The sequence below is a fragment of the Aricia agestis genome, chromosome 1 (genome assembly GCF_905147365.1).
Source record: "Aricia agestis chromosome 1, ilAriAges1.1, whole genome shotgun sequence".
NCBI classification, from domain to species: domain Eukaryota; kingdom Metazoa; phylum Arthropoda; class Insecta; order Lepidoptera; family Lycaenidae; genus Aricia; species Aricia agestis.
This window is the reverse complement of record NC_056406.1, coordinates 16,452,024-16,470,909: the sequence shown is the minus strand read 5'-3', so window position 1 is coordinate 16,470,909 and position 18,886 is coordinate 16,452,024. Positions and strand designations below refer to the sequence as shown.

The following is an 18,886-nucleotide window of genomic DNA, read 5'->3' as shown; positions in this document are numbered from 1 at the left end:
CAAGAATTGCTCGTTTAAAGATATAAGATAATAATAATATATAAGATACATTATTATTATTTAATAAGAGTTCTAGCGAACTTAAAGAAAAACACTGATGAATGTACAAGCAATAACTCCTAACTCAGGACAAAACTATGAACATGATAGTTCTATTTGAGGACCGCGGTTTGTTTAAAAATAAAAATAGCATTCGCCGAGGAGGTCTCTAATTCAAGTTCATTGGCTAGCACCCCGCAAAGATTTTACTAATTAGGATGGATATTGGATAACCTTGTAAAACCATCAAGATTTTTTTTTTTTCTATCGGTAGAGTTTTTACAGAAATATGTTGCTATATTTCAATTTCGTCTCTGCTTTTACTGATCTGTAGGATTTGCTTCTCTATACCCAAATATCAGTATATTTTATTAGTACTTTAATCGCAAAGCTAGGCCGAGTATTCAGTAAGTAGTAACTCTTTACCCGGAGCGTTTAACCCAAAATAGATTTCTCGGAACCAGCCCTCGGTGACGATGATTAAGATTCAACGGAAGGAAAATGTCTAATGATGAGTCATAACTCAAGAATTATACTCAACATCGAATGCTAACGGCCAATTTTTGGGCACAATGGCGTTACACTAGGAATACAAAATCGGGTCAGGAAGATAGCAATGGGGAAGTGTGTAGGGCCCGCGTGGGGGTCGCGTGGGCGGCGCGGGATGCAGGGTGCAAGGGTTCGACGACACGGTGAAGGGCAGCGAGGTCGACGGGCGGCGGCGGGCGGCGCGCCAGTGCGTTCGCTTTCGTCGGCGCGCGTCGCGCACAGCCGCGCACAGCTCGTATTGATCGCAGCCTCCGCTCCGGCTACGGTGACTGCCTTCTCTATTCTTCTCAAATATTCATGCATTAGAGAAATATTCATACAGACAGTGCACTGTTTACCCTGTCATTTAATTCAGGCGCTGATACTTATGAAACTGTACACGACTCCCCCGCAATGTTGAAATGTAACAACTTACTAAATGTTAAAACTGGTTTACTCTCATCAATTAATATGAAAGTATGGAAAGTGGGCAGCGGGCAGTACGCTGTCATATCTGTCTGTGGCTGTCATTAAATAATGTTAAATCATTTTACCTACTTTATCTAAAAATATATGGTTAATATTGGCATTTAGCCCAGGTCCGTCCATTAAAAATATGCCTCCCGTATCATGAATGAATCGGATGTAAAGTTGAATCGAGCTTTGATAGGACTGTCGCCCTGGACCTGCTTATTTTAAAATGATTAATACCTTGCCTTTGTGCCAAGACTATGCAGCACCTTAATGAACAATTAAGCGAGCATTCCGATTCTTAAACAGCATAAAACAGCAATACTTGAGAAAAACCAAAACTTGTAATAACTATGGCTATGGCCGTAGTTAAAATTAAGACCTTTTTAACTACGGCCATAGCTATACGTAGGTAGTTTGTAGTACGAGCAATTTCTGTTTCTGTACCGTATCTAGATCTACCTATACCTAACTACTTATAAACTACGTAGTAGATTAAAGGTTCCACAAAATCATATTTTTGTTTGAGCTATGTAATGCTTATTAATATTATTCTCAAAGTGATGACTGATGAGTGATGACTCAACCTAATTCTCAGATTTTTTTGACGTGTCAAAAATATTATTTTCACAAAGCGCGTAATCAGTATTCAGTACAACTGCCAACACGATGCATTCCGATAAAATAATACGAAATTTGAAATAATTTTATTCTCCAGCATCAAATCGAGTCGGCGGTGTAGGTACTCTAGGTACGTATCGGACACCCGCTTAATATGCGGCCGATCAATACCGTGTTTTCTCAAACGCGACCTCCATTCAAGAACACGTTTTGCGACCTTCATTTTCATGATTTTACTATGAACGGCCTCAAGATAAACTCAAAACTTGCAACTTTACGGCACACGCTACAGGTTATGGGCCCAGCAGGAACCGGGAATGGTGCTTTATGGTCCCCGTAATCTACTTTTATTCGATCGCACTGATTACAACGGTCTCTACATTTACAGCGGCTAATAGCCGACTTGTATAGTTTTACGTCTCGAAAGTTATAAAAAGTAGAGGTAATTTAGTGTGCGAGTTTTTGTGATTGCCACGCTTGGTTTCAATTTGAATTTCAATTTGAGATTTGCTGCAATATTATTTCTCCGAGTGATGATAGAGTCGCAATATATTATTTTTATCATATGGAGCATTCGCAGGAAAGTAATAAATTATGAGAAATGTCATCACCAGCGAGTTGTGACTTGTGACCCGTATCGATCGACCCATCGACCGACCGTGTGGAGTGTCCCGTGTCCGTCGTCCAGTCGAAGTGCAAACAATTTACTGTTCCGTTATATTTTTGTTCTTGGCAGTGATTGAACAAATGACAACATACTCATTTAAGAACTGTGGCAGTATTTAATATTTATCATGAATATAAATAACCGCTCGATCTCTTCTTTCGTAACCACTGTACAGTGTAACTATTAACAATTATTATAAGCCAGCTACTTTTATGATTTGTTTAATGGTTTTTACTTCTAATTTTTAAATAATGTCAATTTCACTTATCACAGCTATGTCCGGTTGTCAAAAATTAGCTATCTTTTAGATATTTTGATTGTAGCCCTGTACAAAAATGTGTAGCAGTATTTAGCCACCTCTCGACTTAATAAACAACTTGTTGTACGCTCGTTTAGGTGTACCGACATATTTTTATTTATTGATAATGTTATTTTCATTTTTTTGAACAAATCGTTAATACAAGACGGCATACCAATTCAGAAGGCGTAACAAATATTATTCCGTAACAGTACGGTATTTTTATAGCACTATTTAAAGTTGACTAATAAATAAACAAATAGTTAAGGAACAATTAACAAGCATAATAAAATGTAATAAATCTACATACATAACTTTAAGCAGAGGCAAATGTGCTTAGCTGTGGTGATATTATTTAGTGGAGATAGGTGAAATTTTAAAAACTACTTATAATTTTACTGAAGAATTAAGGACAAATATGTCTTTATATCTCACGTGTGGTAAATTGTTCAGTTTTTACTTAAAATCCATCTTATAATATGCCGCCTGTAGTTTGCAAACATTGCATCATAATTTTGTATCTTATGTACTTACAGCTTGACTATATTAAAAGAGTTCAAAATAGCATCCAAAGATAATAATATCATAACAATAATTGCACCTATCAGAACACCAGGGTGACTGACCAGTCGAACTGATACAACTTAGTTCGTTCAACTGAGTTTTTCTACGAGATATATGGCACGGAGTGGCTGTGAAGTCCCGATGTAACTGCGCAGTACTCGTCCTGGCTCACCAGTCACCAGTCACCAGTCACCACAGAATATCCTTCGCTCTGCTACGGATTACTGCGACAGCCGACAACACGAGGGGCGTCCTACCGATTTCATCATTTCACCGAACGTACTGATTAAAACTGCTTTAGTTGTTGGGAGTTGTTTAAAGTTGGATTGGGCCGCATAAATGCGTTATATTATAACACGGGAAAATATTTTTTAGCACTTATGCGTAAGTGCACAAGGGGGAGGCTCGGGATTTTTATCACAAAAGGCAGTAATGCTCTTAAGTTTAATAAGGATGAATGAAAGAAAAACCAATTTATTATTTCCTAATAAATAACTTTTCTTTTGGCAACAAATTACTTATAAATAATTTTGTCTTTTTAGGGTTCTGTACCCAAAGGGTAAAAACAGGACCCTATTACTGAGACTTCGATGTACATAATATGTCCGTCTGTCTGTCTGTCTGTCTCCATTCTGTATCTCAAGAACCGCTATTGATAGTCTTAAAATTTTAGCAGATTGCGTATTTCTTTATTTTTAGGACTTATTTGTTATAGCGGCAACCGCTATAACAACAAATAAGTACTAAAAAAACATTTAATAAGGGAGCTCCCATACAACAAACGTTATTTTTTGACATTTTTTGCTCGTAATCAATAATGGCAACAGGCACTTGAAATTTTCACAACATCCTTAATTATATTTGTACTTTAATAATAAATAATAAAATTTAAATAAAATAAATAATAATAACACAAAACATTATTTTCCTACAAGTTCGCTCTATAATGGTACGGATAACGGAACCCTTCGTGGGCGAGTTCGACTCGCACTTGGCCGATTTTTTTACAATCCGAGTTGGACCAAGTTTTCGGCAGTCATACATAAGTAAGAACCTATTTTTTATACATGCAAATCTCATCTCAGAAATGAGTAAAATTTCCATCCTAGTAATGACCGTGTGTGAGTCATTTAATTCAGTAGGTAGTTAATGTCGATCACGTCTAACGGCGCACGGCGGCGCACGGCGGCGTACGGCACGGAGTCGCGGAATATCGCGGAAGGTCCTTTCCTTACGAGGAGAAGGTCGGTTCCGCATCAGCGCCCCATTACCGCTCGAAAGTGACTCACCTAACATTCGTAAGTGGGCAATCGATGTTATCTACATTTTTCCTTCATTACACAAGCGACTAATTGCCTACATATCCATAATGACGTACTTTCGAGCGCTCGGTAAATAATTGACGAAGTATATTGTAGCGTTATTTAAAACGAGAACGGACTAGAAAAAGAGGTTAATAATGAAAAAAACGCAGTGCATCGCGGGCATTCGCGGGCGGCCCGCTCGGGCGGATTAACTGTAGCTCAGCCGATCTCGATCTCGCCCGACGACACAGATACGCTATCAGCTGTCAATATCTCCGTGATACTGGGAAGGACTGATATGTAAAGTAACACTTACGAGTAGAAATAATAGTTGTAAAAGTTGTCCAAAAAACTTTCATCTCGAAACTCTACCTCACTTCGTAGAACTAGAGCCGCGGACGAAACCTCTCTTGCCCGCATAATATCGAGCCTAATCGTTAATCGCTATTTAAACGTTTATCGAAAGCGGTCCTTGGCGTTCGGCAGTGAAAGGGTTACGAATGTCGAAACTCGAAATCTATACAAACATGTTTACAAGTTTTGTAATAAATTTCAGTCGCTACACTGGAACATGTCCAAACTCCAAAGCCCGCGAAGAACGTAAACGTAGATGTAGGCCGGGCCAGGAATAGCCGGCCGATTGCGTAATGAGCTGTAGGGCAAAAATCAAATTAGCCTTGGACTAATTCATTTAAAACTTCTCACATTTTTCTCTGTTGATTATATAACTAAAGGGTATGTGAAATGTACGTGTTTCAGTATTTTGATTCTAACGAAATAAATTCTCCTACTGAAAGTCTGAAACCATCATGAAAGTAGGTAACTCGTTAAAACTGCATAATTTTAGTCGCTGACTCACCGCACGCGAATTTATCTTTGTTGCTAAGCAGTTAGCGATATGAATTTATTTTCATGTTTTGTTTGTAATAAGAATTAGAGAGATTCGAAAGTCGACGACCTACACAGGTAGTCGGCCTGAAGACTCGAATTCAATACCGTTTTAAAAAAATAAAATTTGGCTTAAATGCTCTTTGTGGTAGTTTAAATCTGTCATTATATATTTTCGCCGCACTCTTGCAACGAAGACTCAACTTTAAAGTTTAAACATAAGCATGATTGTTATTAATCGTTACAATAATATACCTAATCGATTCTTTCGATCACTGTTTTATAAACGGTAATTCAAAGATTATCATGTGATTTGCATGCATGGGCGTACCGAGGGGGGGGGGGGGCAGGGGCAGCTGCCCCCCACCCCCCCTGGATCATGTTGACGTACCTACTAAGTATATTATGTAGTACTTTCGTCTATAAAAATTAAAAATAATAAAACGAATTTTTGCCATTTGTTTGCAATAGGTACAATATTTTTATAACTAAAAATTATAAATTTTTTATTCTTTATAAGCACCTAGCTTATAAAAAATCTGATTTGCCCCCCCCCCTGGCCTAGAATCTGCGTAATTTGCCCCCCCCCGCCTGGCCCAGAACCTGGGTAATTTGCCCCCCCCCCCTGGCCCAGAACCTGGGTACGCCCATGTTTGCATGCTTTAGCATATTTTATACGATACGCTAGGTGAACTATTCTTTCACTGAGTAATGTAATTTTGTTTGTTACAGATAATTAATTAAGTCGTTACTCGTTTGTAATGACTATAATGACTAATGAACAAAGGCGGTTGAATAATGATTAACCTGGTTTAGAAATACGATGTGTTTGCTAACAAATATTTAAATTTGCTATGTAAAAGTTAATATTTTAGATACTTACTGTAAAGTGTAAACAATAAACATACTGTACTGTATACTGTATTGTATGACATTTTCTGACTATAACCACAGAATATATATTAGTAGTACCAACTATAACTTATAAGTCTTATGGCTTCTGGTTTGGACCATTAAAACTAGAAAGCATTAATATAAGTACTGTCGCAGAAAAAAAACTTAATTTCTCTTATATGACCACCTATAGTTACAAAATTAAGCTCAAGTTTATCGCGACATTCAATGGTTCTGTGGACACCAATAAGGAGATCCTTATACTACCTTACCTTATACTATAGCGGAGAGGTAGCCCAGTTAATCGCATGACGTCACCGCGCGCCAGACATGTGTTTATCGAACGAACGGTTATTTCGCCATGTTTTTTTTCGTTACCGGATCTCGTTTCGATAGTTAGCAATATCTATAATTGGGAGCTTTTACTAATCACTATCTGTAGTCAGTGGGGTAAAGACTACAGTAATTAGGTCTCTACTATTAATAAATGTATATAATTGTAATAAATAATTGTATTGTACTCTACCAGTATACCTAGATACATATTATAATTATTAATTACATTTTATTGGATAGTGTTATACTTGAAATAAATTCTAGATCATATTCGTCTTCTTATAACTTTTGATTGTCAATGATTAGTGTTCACAAGTCAATGATTATAATCGTAATATTATGTAGGTATATTATTTTTTGATGACAAATCTGTATGATTCGGCCGAGAGTCATAGTTTTGTCGTATTTATTTAACTTTGTGACAATATTATGAATGTGACACATGCGTGTGCGCCGCTGACAATGCGTTTTGGTGTCCCTATAACGTATCAGCTGCGTGGAATGCCTTTGTTGGAAACCAGACTCTGTTTTGGTGATCAACAAAGGTTTTAATTTTGTTATCTATTTTACATTTAGACATTTGTAATAATTGACATTTGGATGTATTGTTTGTAATAATAATTATTGTGATTTTTGCTGATTGTTGAAAATCTTGTGATATTAACAATAATAATAATACCTATGTGTGCTGACTGCTGACTGCTGACTATTTAGGCCTATTGATGATTATCAATAGGCCTAAATATCATATTGTTATTGAACAATATTATGAAATTGTTTATTTAATACATTAGTAGAGTCAGCAAGGCACACTAATTGATATTAGTGTGCCTTGCTAAGTAAACGTTGGACAATGGACATTATGGCAATATTATATTGCTTATAGGCAGCAGAAATTTCTTGAAACATTACTCTTTCCTCCTTGGCAGTTTAAATAAAGTCTGATTCATATAATATAGTTACTTTGAAAAATTAATGTGTTTTGGTGTAGGTATTTATTTGCTATACTTACTTAAATATAAAAAATAAAGAATTATATTTTCAAATAATTAAAAATAACTTATCGGTGAATAGTATAGAATAGATGTTTGCCCTAACCTAAAGTAAGATCGGGTGGAAGTTGGAACGTATAGATATACCTACTGAGAAATACCTAAAGGGTTTGTTTGTATGGGGGCGTCCACAAATTACGTTAGGTGTTTTTTGAAATTTTCTCCCCCGATCTCACGTGAGATTTTTCAAAATGTGGGTTTCTAAAATTATTTGACAGTCAGTAGATTTATAACGTCAAAGTATAAATGAAATTATTTTCTATCGGGTCGTCGGGTTTATTTGTTCTGCGCGGCTTTGCCCGTGTAATTTAGGAATTTCACGGAAACCGTTTTTCCGCAAAAAATAGCCTATGGCCCTTCACGTGGTCTATTCTTTATGTGTGCCAAACAACATATAATTTATAAAAATTGCTCCAGTAGTTCTTAAAATAATAAGCAATTTCATATAATTTTCCCCGTTTTTTCCACATTTTCCTCTGGTTCTTTACTCCATTTGATCTTAGCTTAATATTATATAGCCTATAGCTTTCCTAGTTCCTCGATAAATGGGCTATCTAACACAGAAATAATTTTTCAAATCGGACCAGTAGTTCCTGAGATTAGGGCGTTCAAACAAACAAACAAACAAACTCTTCAGCTTTATAATATTAGTATTAGTATAGATTATTATGTATGAATTAATATGCTCGTACTATAAATTTATGACAACTACGCGGCTACCTAGTATTCTCTGCGACTTTGCGCCGTGTTTGCGGCGAAGCAATGTCGAAGTTGGCTTAGACACCAGTTAATTCGAGGGAGAATTCCAATTTCCGCAAAAATGTGAGCAGAACAGGGTGTCCCCGGAGTCGTCGCCCCTGCAAAGAGGGGTGGGGCGCGACGGGCGGGGCGGGGGTGCTGCGTGTCGGGGTGGCGGCTGCGACTGCGCCACGCGTGCGTCGCAACCCCCCAGACAACATGTGCGACGCCGCCGCGCCGGCAGCCTCGCGCAACCCCGCACATCCCCGCACTACCCCGCACAACTCCGCGCCGGGCCCAGCCCTACCCCCGCGTCGAGTCGAAAACGGAATGGATCATTAGCCCGTCCATTCATACCCTGGCTGTTCCACGATATACTACCGTTTCTCTCACTCATATTATTCGATTAATTCGAATTTGTTGGTAGCTATAAAGTTTTTTTTTAATTTGGAGTCTACTGACCACAATCGTATGAACTATGAATGTAGTCCTACTCGAGCTAGAAAAGAATACAAACCGTTCGCAGAGCGCGCCGCAGGTGAAGTCGTCTCTTTGCTTCTAGAATTTTCCTTCTCCTTGCCGTTGTTACCTACGAAAAACAAAACATATAGTTAACATTACCGTATAAAAACGGACGTGATATATATCACGTTTCGTCGAGCATTGTGACAACATTATATTGAATATTTTCATATTGCATGTAACGATCTGATGAGTAACGCTTGATAAAACATCTTAGTATCAAATGAAATGAATGTGATAACGAAATATCATATCGATTTTATACAACTCCATTAGCTTATATACGATATCTGTATATCTGCATACTTCTTTAGAAATATTACATATGACATTTGCCATAGAGCTGTAGCGATGGGCGGAAAACGTTTCAAGGGAAGTCCTTTCAGCTAATGCCGTCGTTGTCTCTTTGTTTTGTTTCACGTTTCAGACTGTATTCATGAATACATAGGCTAAATACTCTAAATAATATTAAAAACCTTTTCCTCTCTTATTATTTTATGCATAAATCATATTATACCACCCATACTACATGGACAGTTGGACACCACGTCGTTGCCACTTGCCATACATAAAACGAACTTCAACCTAATAATTACATTAGACTAGCTGTCCCGGTGAACTTCGTGTCACTTTAAAACATTCCCTGGACCTCTACGAATATTTTAAGATTAAAATCAGCCAAATCCGTTCAGCCGTTATTGAGTTTTAGCGCGACTAACACATTTGAAAATCCATTTTTATATATAAGATAATATATTATATCATTGTTTAGACTCGGTTGACTTTATCCACGACAATATTTACTTTTGTCAGTTCGTAACAATCCACAATCATGACTGTTTTCTTTACAATTACCTAAACATCAATTTGTAAATGTTTTAAAGGATAGTACTTAATAGTTTTCAATTATAATGAAAGTATGTAATAATAAGAAAATCCATATCCATACTTAATGCGAAAGTGTGTCTGCAAATTTTTACAAAGTCCTCGATTATAATAATATGTGTAAGTAATTTAATATTTAATGACAAAATTAAAATAAAGTAAATAATTAAGGGGGCTCCCATACAAAAAACACAATTTTTCCCTACTTTCGCTCTATAACGGTATGGAACTCTTCGTGCGCCTGTACGACTCGCACTTGGCCGATTTTTTATAAATATTAAGTCTCCAATATATTGCGTTAAAAACATAATATTACTGCATGATATGATGATCCGCCAAAAGCCTCTTATTGGAACTGTACGAGGAAATATAAACAGGAAACCACAGGTTAATAAATCCAGGATAAAGGTTCGCGCCCACTTTGTCGGCGCGTGCCGGGACGGGTCGGGGCGCAGCGCAGCGCAAAATGCGCTAGAGCACACTATTGCCGGGTCGGGTCGCATCGCACTGACGGATTTTAACGCTCACTGTGCCGGGGCATGCCGGGGCGGGTCGTCGCGCAACGCATTAACGGATTTTGAGCCGCTGCTTGCCGGGCCGCATCGCATCACATCCGCGCGCCGCTTGCTATAGCACACTGTTGCCGGGGCGCAGCGGGTCTTGTCGGGCCGTGTCGCATTGACGGAAATCCGCCGAGCAAAAATCCGCGCCGATGCGCCCCGGCCCAGTGTGCGATATGCGCATCCGCCTCCATACAAATTGTATAAAGGCGGATTTTTGCGATGCGCCCCGGCACTCTGAGCCCCGGCACGGCCCGTCTCGTGTGCTCACTCCTTAATATCACATTATACCCTGCACTTCGCGTCGGTATCATGCTATACTGTGTTAATTGGGTGTGGTCTCGATTACAATATTACACGAATGACGAAGCCGTCGTTAATACTGATTAATGATTATTATTTAACCCAAAATCATCCACACTAATATTGTAAAAACGAAAGTGTGTCTGTCTGTTACCCTTTCCCGCTCAAACCGCTACACAGATTTTGATGTAATTTGATATGCAGATTACATCAAAATTGTAGTCCCTAAAAAGGACATGGGATGGTTTTTATCCCGGAAAAATGTACGGTTCCCGCGTGATTAATGAATTTTGGCGCGACATAGTTGCCGGCATCATCTAGAATCTAGATTCTAGTAGAACACTTTGCACTTGTTGCGAATTGCGATCAATATTTTATATGACGAATTTTTTTATCTTGACAGATAAGAAATATCGCTATCTTATTTCGCGTTACGTCCATTACCTAACAAAATTATAAACTCTACCATTAGGTGTTTTTACTTTGAGATAAGAATGGATATGTTTTAAAGAGATTTGTCTAAATACACGGTTTCAAATTTAAAATTTCCCAAAGGGTTCCTAAAATATGTTGAAATATTTTGGACTTTTTTTGTAAAATAATGAAAACATTAAAGTTACCTAAACAATTTCGACAGCGTTAACCACTTTTACCAAAACCGCAACCTGCGTCATCGCGCCTTTCCTCATACCTTTTTAGGGTTCCGTACTCAAATGGGTCAAAAAGGAGCCCTATTACTAAGACTTCGTTGTCTGTCCGTCTGTCTGTCTCCAGGTCTTTCTGTCTCACTCAATAACCACTATAGCCACTAGATTTCTGATTTTTTACAGATTGTGCATTTCTGTTGCCACTTGCCGCTATAACAACAAATACTAAAAAGTAACAAGATAAAATTAATACTTAAGGGTACACCATACCCATACATTGAATATGATTTTGGCCTTTTTCCTCGATATCAATAATGGCACTTGAAAATTTTCACAGAATCTTCAATTGTGTGTGAGCCTACGTGAGCTATACTTAATAATAATAAAATGGAAATAAAATAAATATTTAAGGGCCTGTATACACAATGTTCCGGCCTATTTTTGCTCTATAACGGTATGGAACGCTTCGTGCGCGAGCCCGACTCGCACTTAGCCAATTTATTTAACTAAACAGCTCCTGAAATATATAATACCTCATGATTTATCCTGTGGAATTATGAGAAATAATTTCCTTATGTATAACCAATGTTATATAAAATTCTTGTGTCACAAGTCACAACTCACAATGTTAGTTACCGTACTCCTCCGAAACGGCTTTACTGATTTTTACCAAGTTTTATATGCATATTCAGTGGGTCTGAGAATCAGCTACAGGCTACTTTTATACTTATTGATAAGTGCATTTGTTTTATGAATAATTATTACAACTCGAGACTGACGGCGACTATTGTTTGTGCGAATTGCGATGCAATGCTTTAATGCTCTAGCCTTTAAGGTGCGACGGGATAGCGATGGACGTTGCCATGGTGCCATACTTATTTAGTCAGTTCAATAAAATAATATGGGCGAAATACTTTATATGGCAAAAAAACGTTTGCCGGGACACCGGACAGCTAGTAATTTTATATAAGTAAAGACATAATAAATAATAATATATTTAATGTTAAAATTTTGACGTTTATAATCAGTTTTGAGTCTCGATACGCCGTTTGGACTTTAGCCATAAAACTTTGAGTCGCTTGATTAGGATAACGTCTATAAAAATGCTCCATATAGACTATATTTATTTATAAATTCTTCATTTGCATTATAAACAATATAAAATAACAAAAAACAACATTAGGCAAGGAACATAGCAAATAGGCGGCCTTACCGCTTTCAGCGGTTTCTTCCAGGCAACCAAAATATGGTGGCAGAAAATAATGTTAAAGTGCTAAACTTAAACAAAGAAAAAAAAAAAAATATTCACTATAGTCTATTCTAGGGACAAATAATAATTATAGTGATCGTAATTAGTGTGATAAAGGCGGAAATATGAGAACAGTCGAGGGAGACATGCGACGCATTCCCGGGAGAATCCTTGCGCCGCCACCATTGCCGTTTGACCGGTTCGGCGTTCGTTCAACTCGCGCCTCGCGACCGCTCGCAAATTGACGATCGACTTGTTACAAATCATTTATCGTAATGTATCGACTCATTACTATCTTAACACTAATACTTATGTATTTTATGACACCGAACATGTCTGTAAAATTCGAAAGCGCTTAAGCACGATGACGATGAAACGACAGTTCCAAAATCGTCGTTGCATTAGAATTTTGTAAGGCAAGGCAAAGTTTTAAACGAATCATTAAAGCTAGTTAGCAGTTGGTAAGTTACAATTAAAGCCAAACTTTCAGTAGATGTTTCAATAGCTGGATCAGAGCCATAGAAAGTTAAAAGCAGTAGCTCAGTTTGTAGAGCTTATTTGGCATTAGTAACATAGAATATCATTGCATAAAGTTTAGTGAGAAAATGTAGAGTATTCAAGAGAGCCTATTTGAAAGACCAGGTTTTATTGTTTGATTTGTTTGTATTTAACATAGAGGTTTGGGAATTGGGATCTTAGGTTTATTACAATAAAAGCTGCTAGCTTCTTAAATGCAAAAGCTTTTTACAAGGACATTAAAGAAAAATGTTCACCTCCAAAAGCTAATTGAGTCGAGTTGGTTCAGAGAAATAAATTTTCCACGAAAAATTCTACATTCTTTACTGAAATGAAAATCTCCGCACGTAATCGAAGAAACGAAACACTTTTTAAATCATTTCATAACGTTTCTGATTGCCGTTATCTAGGGTATAATCTTGTAATGATTTTGCCTTCGTGTTCATTTTGCACTAAAGTTGCAACGCGCGGCTTTATTTACCCCAGTCGGTTCGAAGTATTCGTACCCGGTAACCCCACGAGACTGGGCTTCGATCGATCCGCCCGCGCCATGTGCTCCGCTCCCGGACATAGCCATGTGCTCCAAATTCCGATGAAGAGACAATAATAGTCTTATTCTCACATTTAAAGTTAAAGAAAAAAGAAAAAGTAAGGTATTGAGCAATTTTTCTCATTACTTTGTAACATTTTCATCAAAAAGATTAAGTTTATTAAAAAAATATTTAATTCTTTGCGTAAATCTTTTTTAAACGAAATAATTGTATACATAACGTTTTTAACGGTCCGTCTAGCATACCTACCAGGTTTTAATTAAATGCGATGTTCTATTTTGAATTAGTTACGGATAATAACGAGCGAGGATTTATTACAAATCTGGCCAAGTAGACGGCTGAGCTTTTTTTATATGCTTTTCTAAAATATTATGTCTCTACCGAGAATCATCATTATTGTTAAGTTTATTTTCGAATATTATAGTTGTTGATACGTTACATCGATATTCCTTTGTTAGTTTAAGATTTGTTGCATATTCTATTAATTTATTACATGAGCTAATAGAAGGCGGACGGGTCGGCCTTGGCAGTGGCGTTGACTTGCGCGGCCTCAAATCGCAGCAGACCGCTCAGGGTTGCCAGATTCTAACATTTTAATTTAATCCTTTTACTAATTAAATCATTTACATAAGTATGATAAAGTTAATAGATACATAACAATGTTATGTTTTGTCGACTGTCGTTGGTAAATTAACCTTCTCAGCGTTGCCAGTTGTGAGACAAAACAGTATATCTACAATTATTCTACACACTATAGATTTTTCATTAGTAAGGTACTTAGTTAAAAGTTCAGACTATTACATCATATTATGTACTTAACAAAATATTAATCAAGAAATGTGGAATGTTTTTTTATAAAATAAGGGAGCAAACGAGCAAACGGGTGAACTGATGGAAAGCAACTTCCGCCGCCCATGGACACTCGCAACATCAGAAGAGCTGCAGGTGCGTTGCCGGGCTTTTAACGGCCGTTCCCAATGTTTGATCTATCTCTGGTTTTGCCCTACTAGAGATAGGAATAGCTCACAATTGACATAAAATATATGTATCTAATGAGCTATTCCTATCTCTAGTAGGGCAAAACCAGAGATAGATCAAATATTGGGAACGGCCGTAAGAGGGAATAGGATAATAGGAGAGGAGGGGAGGGTAGAATAAGGGATTGGGCCTCCGGTAAACTCACCATTCGGCGAAATACAGCGCAAGCGCTGTTTCACGCCGGCTTTCTGAGAGTCCGTGGTATTTTTCCGGCCCATTCGTGCCGAAGCATGGCTCTCCCATGGTCTAAATGTGGATATTTCAGTATCAATGTGACGCCGGTGGACTAACAAATAAAGAATAGAAACTGTCTTCAATTATGTAGTCTCTATTATTTTTCGCTTCTTTGACTTGTTGTTCAACTAACAACTTCCTAATAAGCTTTACAATAATACATAAGATTGATTAATAATTTTATTGCTGCAATTATGAAGATTTGAGCATAATTTGTATATTTTGACTATTTAAATGTCTACGTCTGTACAAAACTAAGTGTTGGCTGCCCTGCGATCGCTCTCGGCCATACTCTACACATGGTTAGACCGCGCTTGAAATGTTGTAAATTGTAATGATATGTTCGGTTTAATTTAATAATATAATATCTTAAGCAAATATCATAGAAGCAAATACATACATTGTACAGCATACACATGAAGACGTAACTATACGTAGTTTTAGGAGACACAAGGTAAAATGTAAATCAGTAATTACTTATAATGCAATATTTTGAATATTACTCACGTCATATAAATGTGTAAAACTATACGAATTAAAAGGGTGTTAAAAACGACTTGGCAATTGAATAAATTATTCGAAAATGGAAAATAAATGAACAGTTGCTAAGATACTCGTATCTGTTAATTCCGGCACTCGCGCAGTAAGCGATATGCCGCGTGCCGGTACGAATTCGGAATTGAGTCCAAAAATGCAATTAATTTTAATTGTCTTCTCTTTATATTTGGTATTTTTAAGTTTTAACAACCAATTACGGATGTAAGAAGCGACCACTGATAAAATGTGTTAAAATTCAGATTACAGAGATGTTTAATTCTTTTAACTATCGTTAACGATTTCTGGGTTCGATGACAACGACATGAAAATAGGAATGACGCCATAAACGACTTGTAATCGCTTATAAAAACACTTCATTAAAATTATGACGTATCGTGGGACGTATTTAGGTTATGTATGTTATGTTCGAAGAAGTGGTTAATAATATAGTATTTAGTATCTTCAATCAGCGTTATAATATGGATTTTAATTTTTTTTAAACTACAATGCAACGCACCCGTAATAACGATGTTCTGTAAATATTTGATACATTCAATGATATTGTACTTATACAGATATGTTACGTCCATACTATTTTCCGGCTTAAATCTCTTCCGAACAATTTTCAAATTCAAAATTGCAGACATTGACAAATTTGACAGATGAGTGAAACAAAAGATACGAAAAACATGCGAATAACCATTTACGTAAAAGACACAGTTCTATTTTTAAACGTCGAATCGTATCGCTGTCTCTTTCTTCGCCTGAGCTATGACGAAAATTCGATTTTTTCCAGATTGTTCGAAAAAATAATTGAAAATGTAAATAATTGAGGTATTTATTGCAATCAAGACATGTGGTAAGAGATTCCATGTATTTTGTTTACTTTCGAGTCATAATTGGTACATTTTCGTTACACGCACGACCTCATTTTCAATTTATTTAGGTAAGACAAGACGCGGCACAAACTTGACTACGCTCGATGCAGACTAAACAACAGACGGCCTAATTGGGCCGTATTTGAAGCTTCACAACGCGCGCGGTAGTAACATATCTGGTTTGAGTATTTCATCATTGGATACATTCAGAAATACATAAATCAATTTTTATTATTTTATTTATTTAATGTAATATTTACTTATGTACTTTCTTAGTATTGTATCCAATGTTCAGAGTTAATTTACCTGCTAGTTTTTTTTATTTACTAAATTGGGACAAGGGTCCAGCTGTCACAGATTACTTTGACATTGACTTTGTGTACAATTACGAAGAAAATAAAATTAAGATTACAATATAATAATACATATATAGATTTTTTTGTAACTATTCTTTTGCAGATCTTAGAGTACAACAGGCTGTAACAGATTACAGAAGTGAATGCAGACGTGCATGGGCGTACCCAGGTTTTTCATAAGCTAGGTGTTTATAAAGAATAAAAGATTCATAATTTTTAGTTGTAAAAATATTGTATTGCAAACAAATAGCAAAAAATCGTTTTCTTAATTTTTAATCTTTATAGATAAAAGTAAGTACTAGATAATATACTTAGGGACGTCAACATGATCCAGGGGGGGGGCAGCTGACCCCCCCCCCCCCCCCCTGCCCAACCCTCGGTACGCCCATGCAGACGTGTATCATATTTTACATCTTCTGTTACATGCGGCTATTCAGAGCAAACAACAAAACAACAATATGTTATGTGGAAACTGGTTTATATTGTGCCGTGAATTGTGATGTTAGTGACTTATAATAGTTATAATGTAGAGCTCCAGCTCCATATATCCATACCTACCTATTTTGTACAGAATGTGTTTCCTGTTTGGACTAGCATGAGGGTGTTGATTATGGGACCGTATTTATAATTGCATTTAATTTTATTCTCCCTAAAGCGAAGTTTGAAAATTAAGAAACAGAGAGGGGTAAATCTTATTAGTGATTATTTAAAATATAATGTATGATTTTCAGCCAGCTGTTGCGACTTGTATCTTAATAATTAAAAATTGAAGGATATTCTAGAAAGTATTTAGCTCCACTTTTCGGAAGGTCTAATGGCTGTTTTTACCAACCGCCTCCTAACGGTAAGTGGTCCCCTAGCGGCCATTAAGGGTACATATCCTTCAAGATTTCACGAATTTTTGTGTGTCGCGTTCGTCCGCAACGCGAGTCGCGACGCGTACCTAGATGCATTTCTTAATTTGTAGGCACTGAATTGACCACAGAACACATTAAAATGTGTTCTGTGGAATAGACAGATTGGCATGTCGCCTCGAGCAATTGAAATCTGTCAAATATAGAATCGCTTCATTGACTTGAGCTTGCCGTGACATCGCTGAGCGCGGCGATGCTATTGGATCTTAAAAACACATTCCTCGCAACACATCTCTGGTGGAAACGCAGCCTTAAGGGTTGATTCAGACCGCAACGTGACGCGTAGATGCATTTCTAAATTTGTATGGATTTGACAGATTTCAATTGCGTCAGACGTCTTGCGAGTCTGTCAAATCCATACAAATTTAGAAATGCATCTACGCGTCGCGTTGTGGTCTGAATCAACCCTAAAACGTATAATATTGTTTATCGACGTTGCTACGCTGCGCCGCTGGTGTAGTCGGTAGGTAGTAGGTACTGGTAGGTACTCGACGAGTATGCGTCATCGGGCGTGACTGTTGATAATAATTTAAGTAAAGTTATTTGTATTTCCCCATCTGTAGTAATCGTTAACCTCAAATAAGTTATAGAGCCATTATAATAATTATATAACTGATACGTATTTGTACTAGTAGGCGGTTTGTATATTTCGCTGATACGAAAAATGGCCAGTTAAGATGTAAACATAATATTATTATCTCCAAAACCTACATAGTACCAGGGCCCCCGTAAGGGCTACTGGCGCAAACTGCAAATTTTTTGGGTCCTTATTTTGGGCGCCCCTAAAGATGGCGATTTGGCGCCCCTAGAGGATGGCGCCCGTGTGCATTTCACACATTGCACATATCGTTGTATCCTACGAATAAGGGTGCCCTGGTCACTATGGCTTTTTATTTTTACTGGAAAATCGAAATCGGCAGCTCATTATCTATAACCTTCAGTGTAAAAAATAGTAAAAACTAAAAAGTTAATTTTAATAACCAGTAAATAAAGTTTAAAAAAATGTCACATATTTTGTTAGCTCTTAGATTCCCCGGCGAAAAAAGCAACAAAGGCTTCAGTGACCGTTTTCTTGGAGTGCGTGAAAGGACGCGCGGGGCGGGGACGAGGCGCTCGCGCCACCACGCCCTTACTCCGCGAACTCGCGTATGCGTCATTGCACTGTTTTTTGTTTAAATTACTTTGTGTTAACCGTAAAAGGGAACACACAGTAAGTATAAAGAATAATATTTTACATTCTTAAAAGTAATTACCTGGAACAAAGACACTATTGCGTCTGTGGCCTTTTTCCACGGA

General features: G+C 37.2%; 1 protein-coding gene across 3 annotated transcripts in view; it reads right to left on the bottom strand.

The window, feature by feature from the left end:
* LOC121727706 overlaps positions 1-18,886 on the bottom strand; it is a 185,469-nt gene that overhangs the window by 1,317 nt on the left and 165,266 nt on the right. For all 3 annotated transcript variants that reach the window (XM_042115682.1, XM_042115698.1, XM_042115690.1), the window contains one exon: positions 8,918-8,989. In XM_042115682.1, coding sequence (XP_041971616.1) covers positions 8,918-8,989 — 72 coding nt within the window. The remainder of the gene's footprint in view (positions 1-8,917; positions 8,990-18,886) is intronic.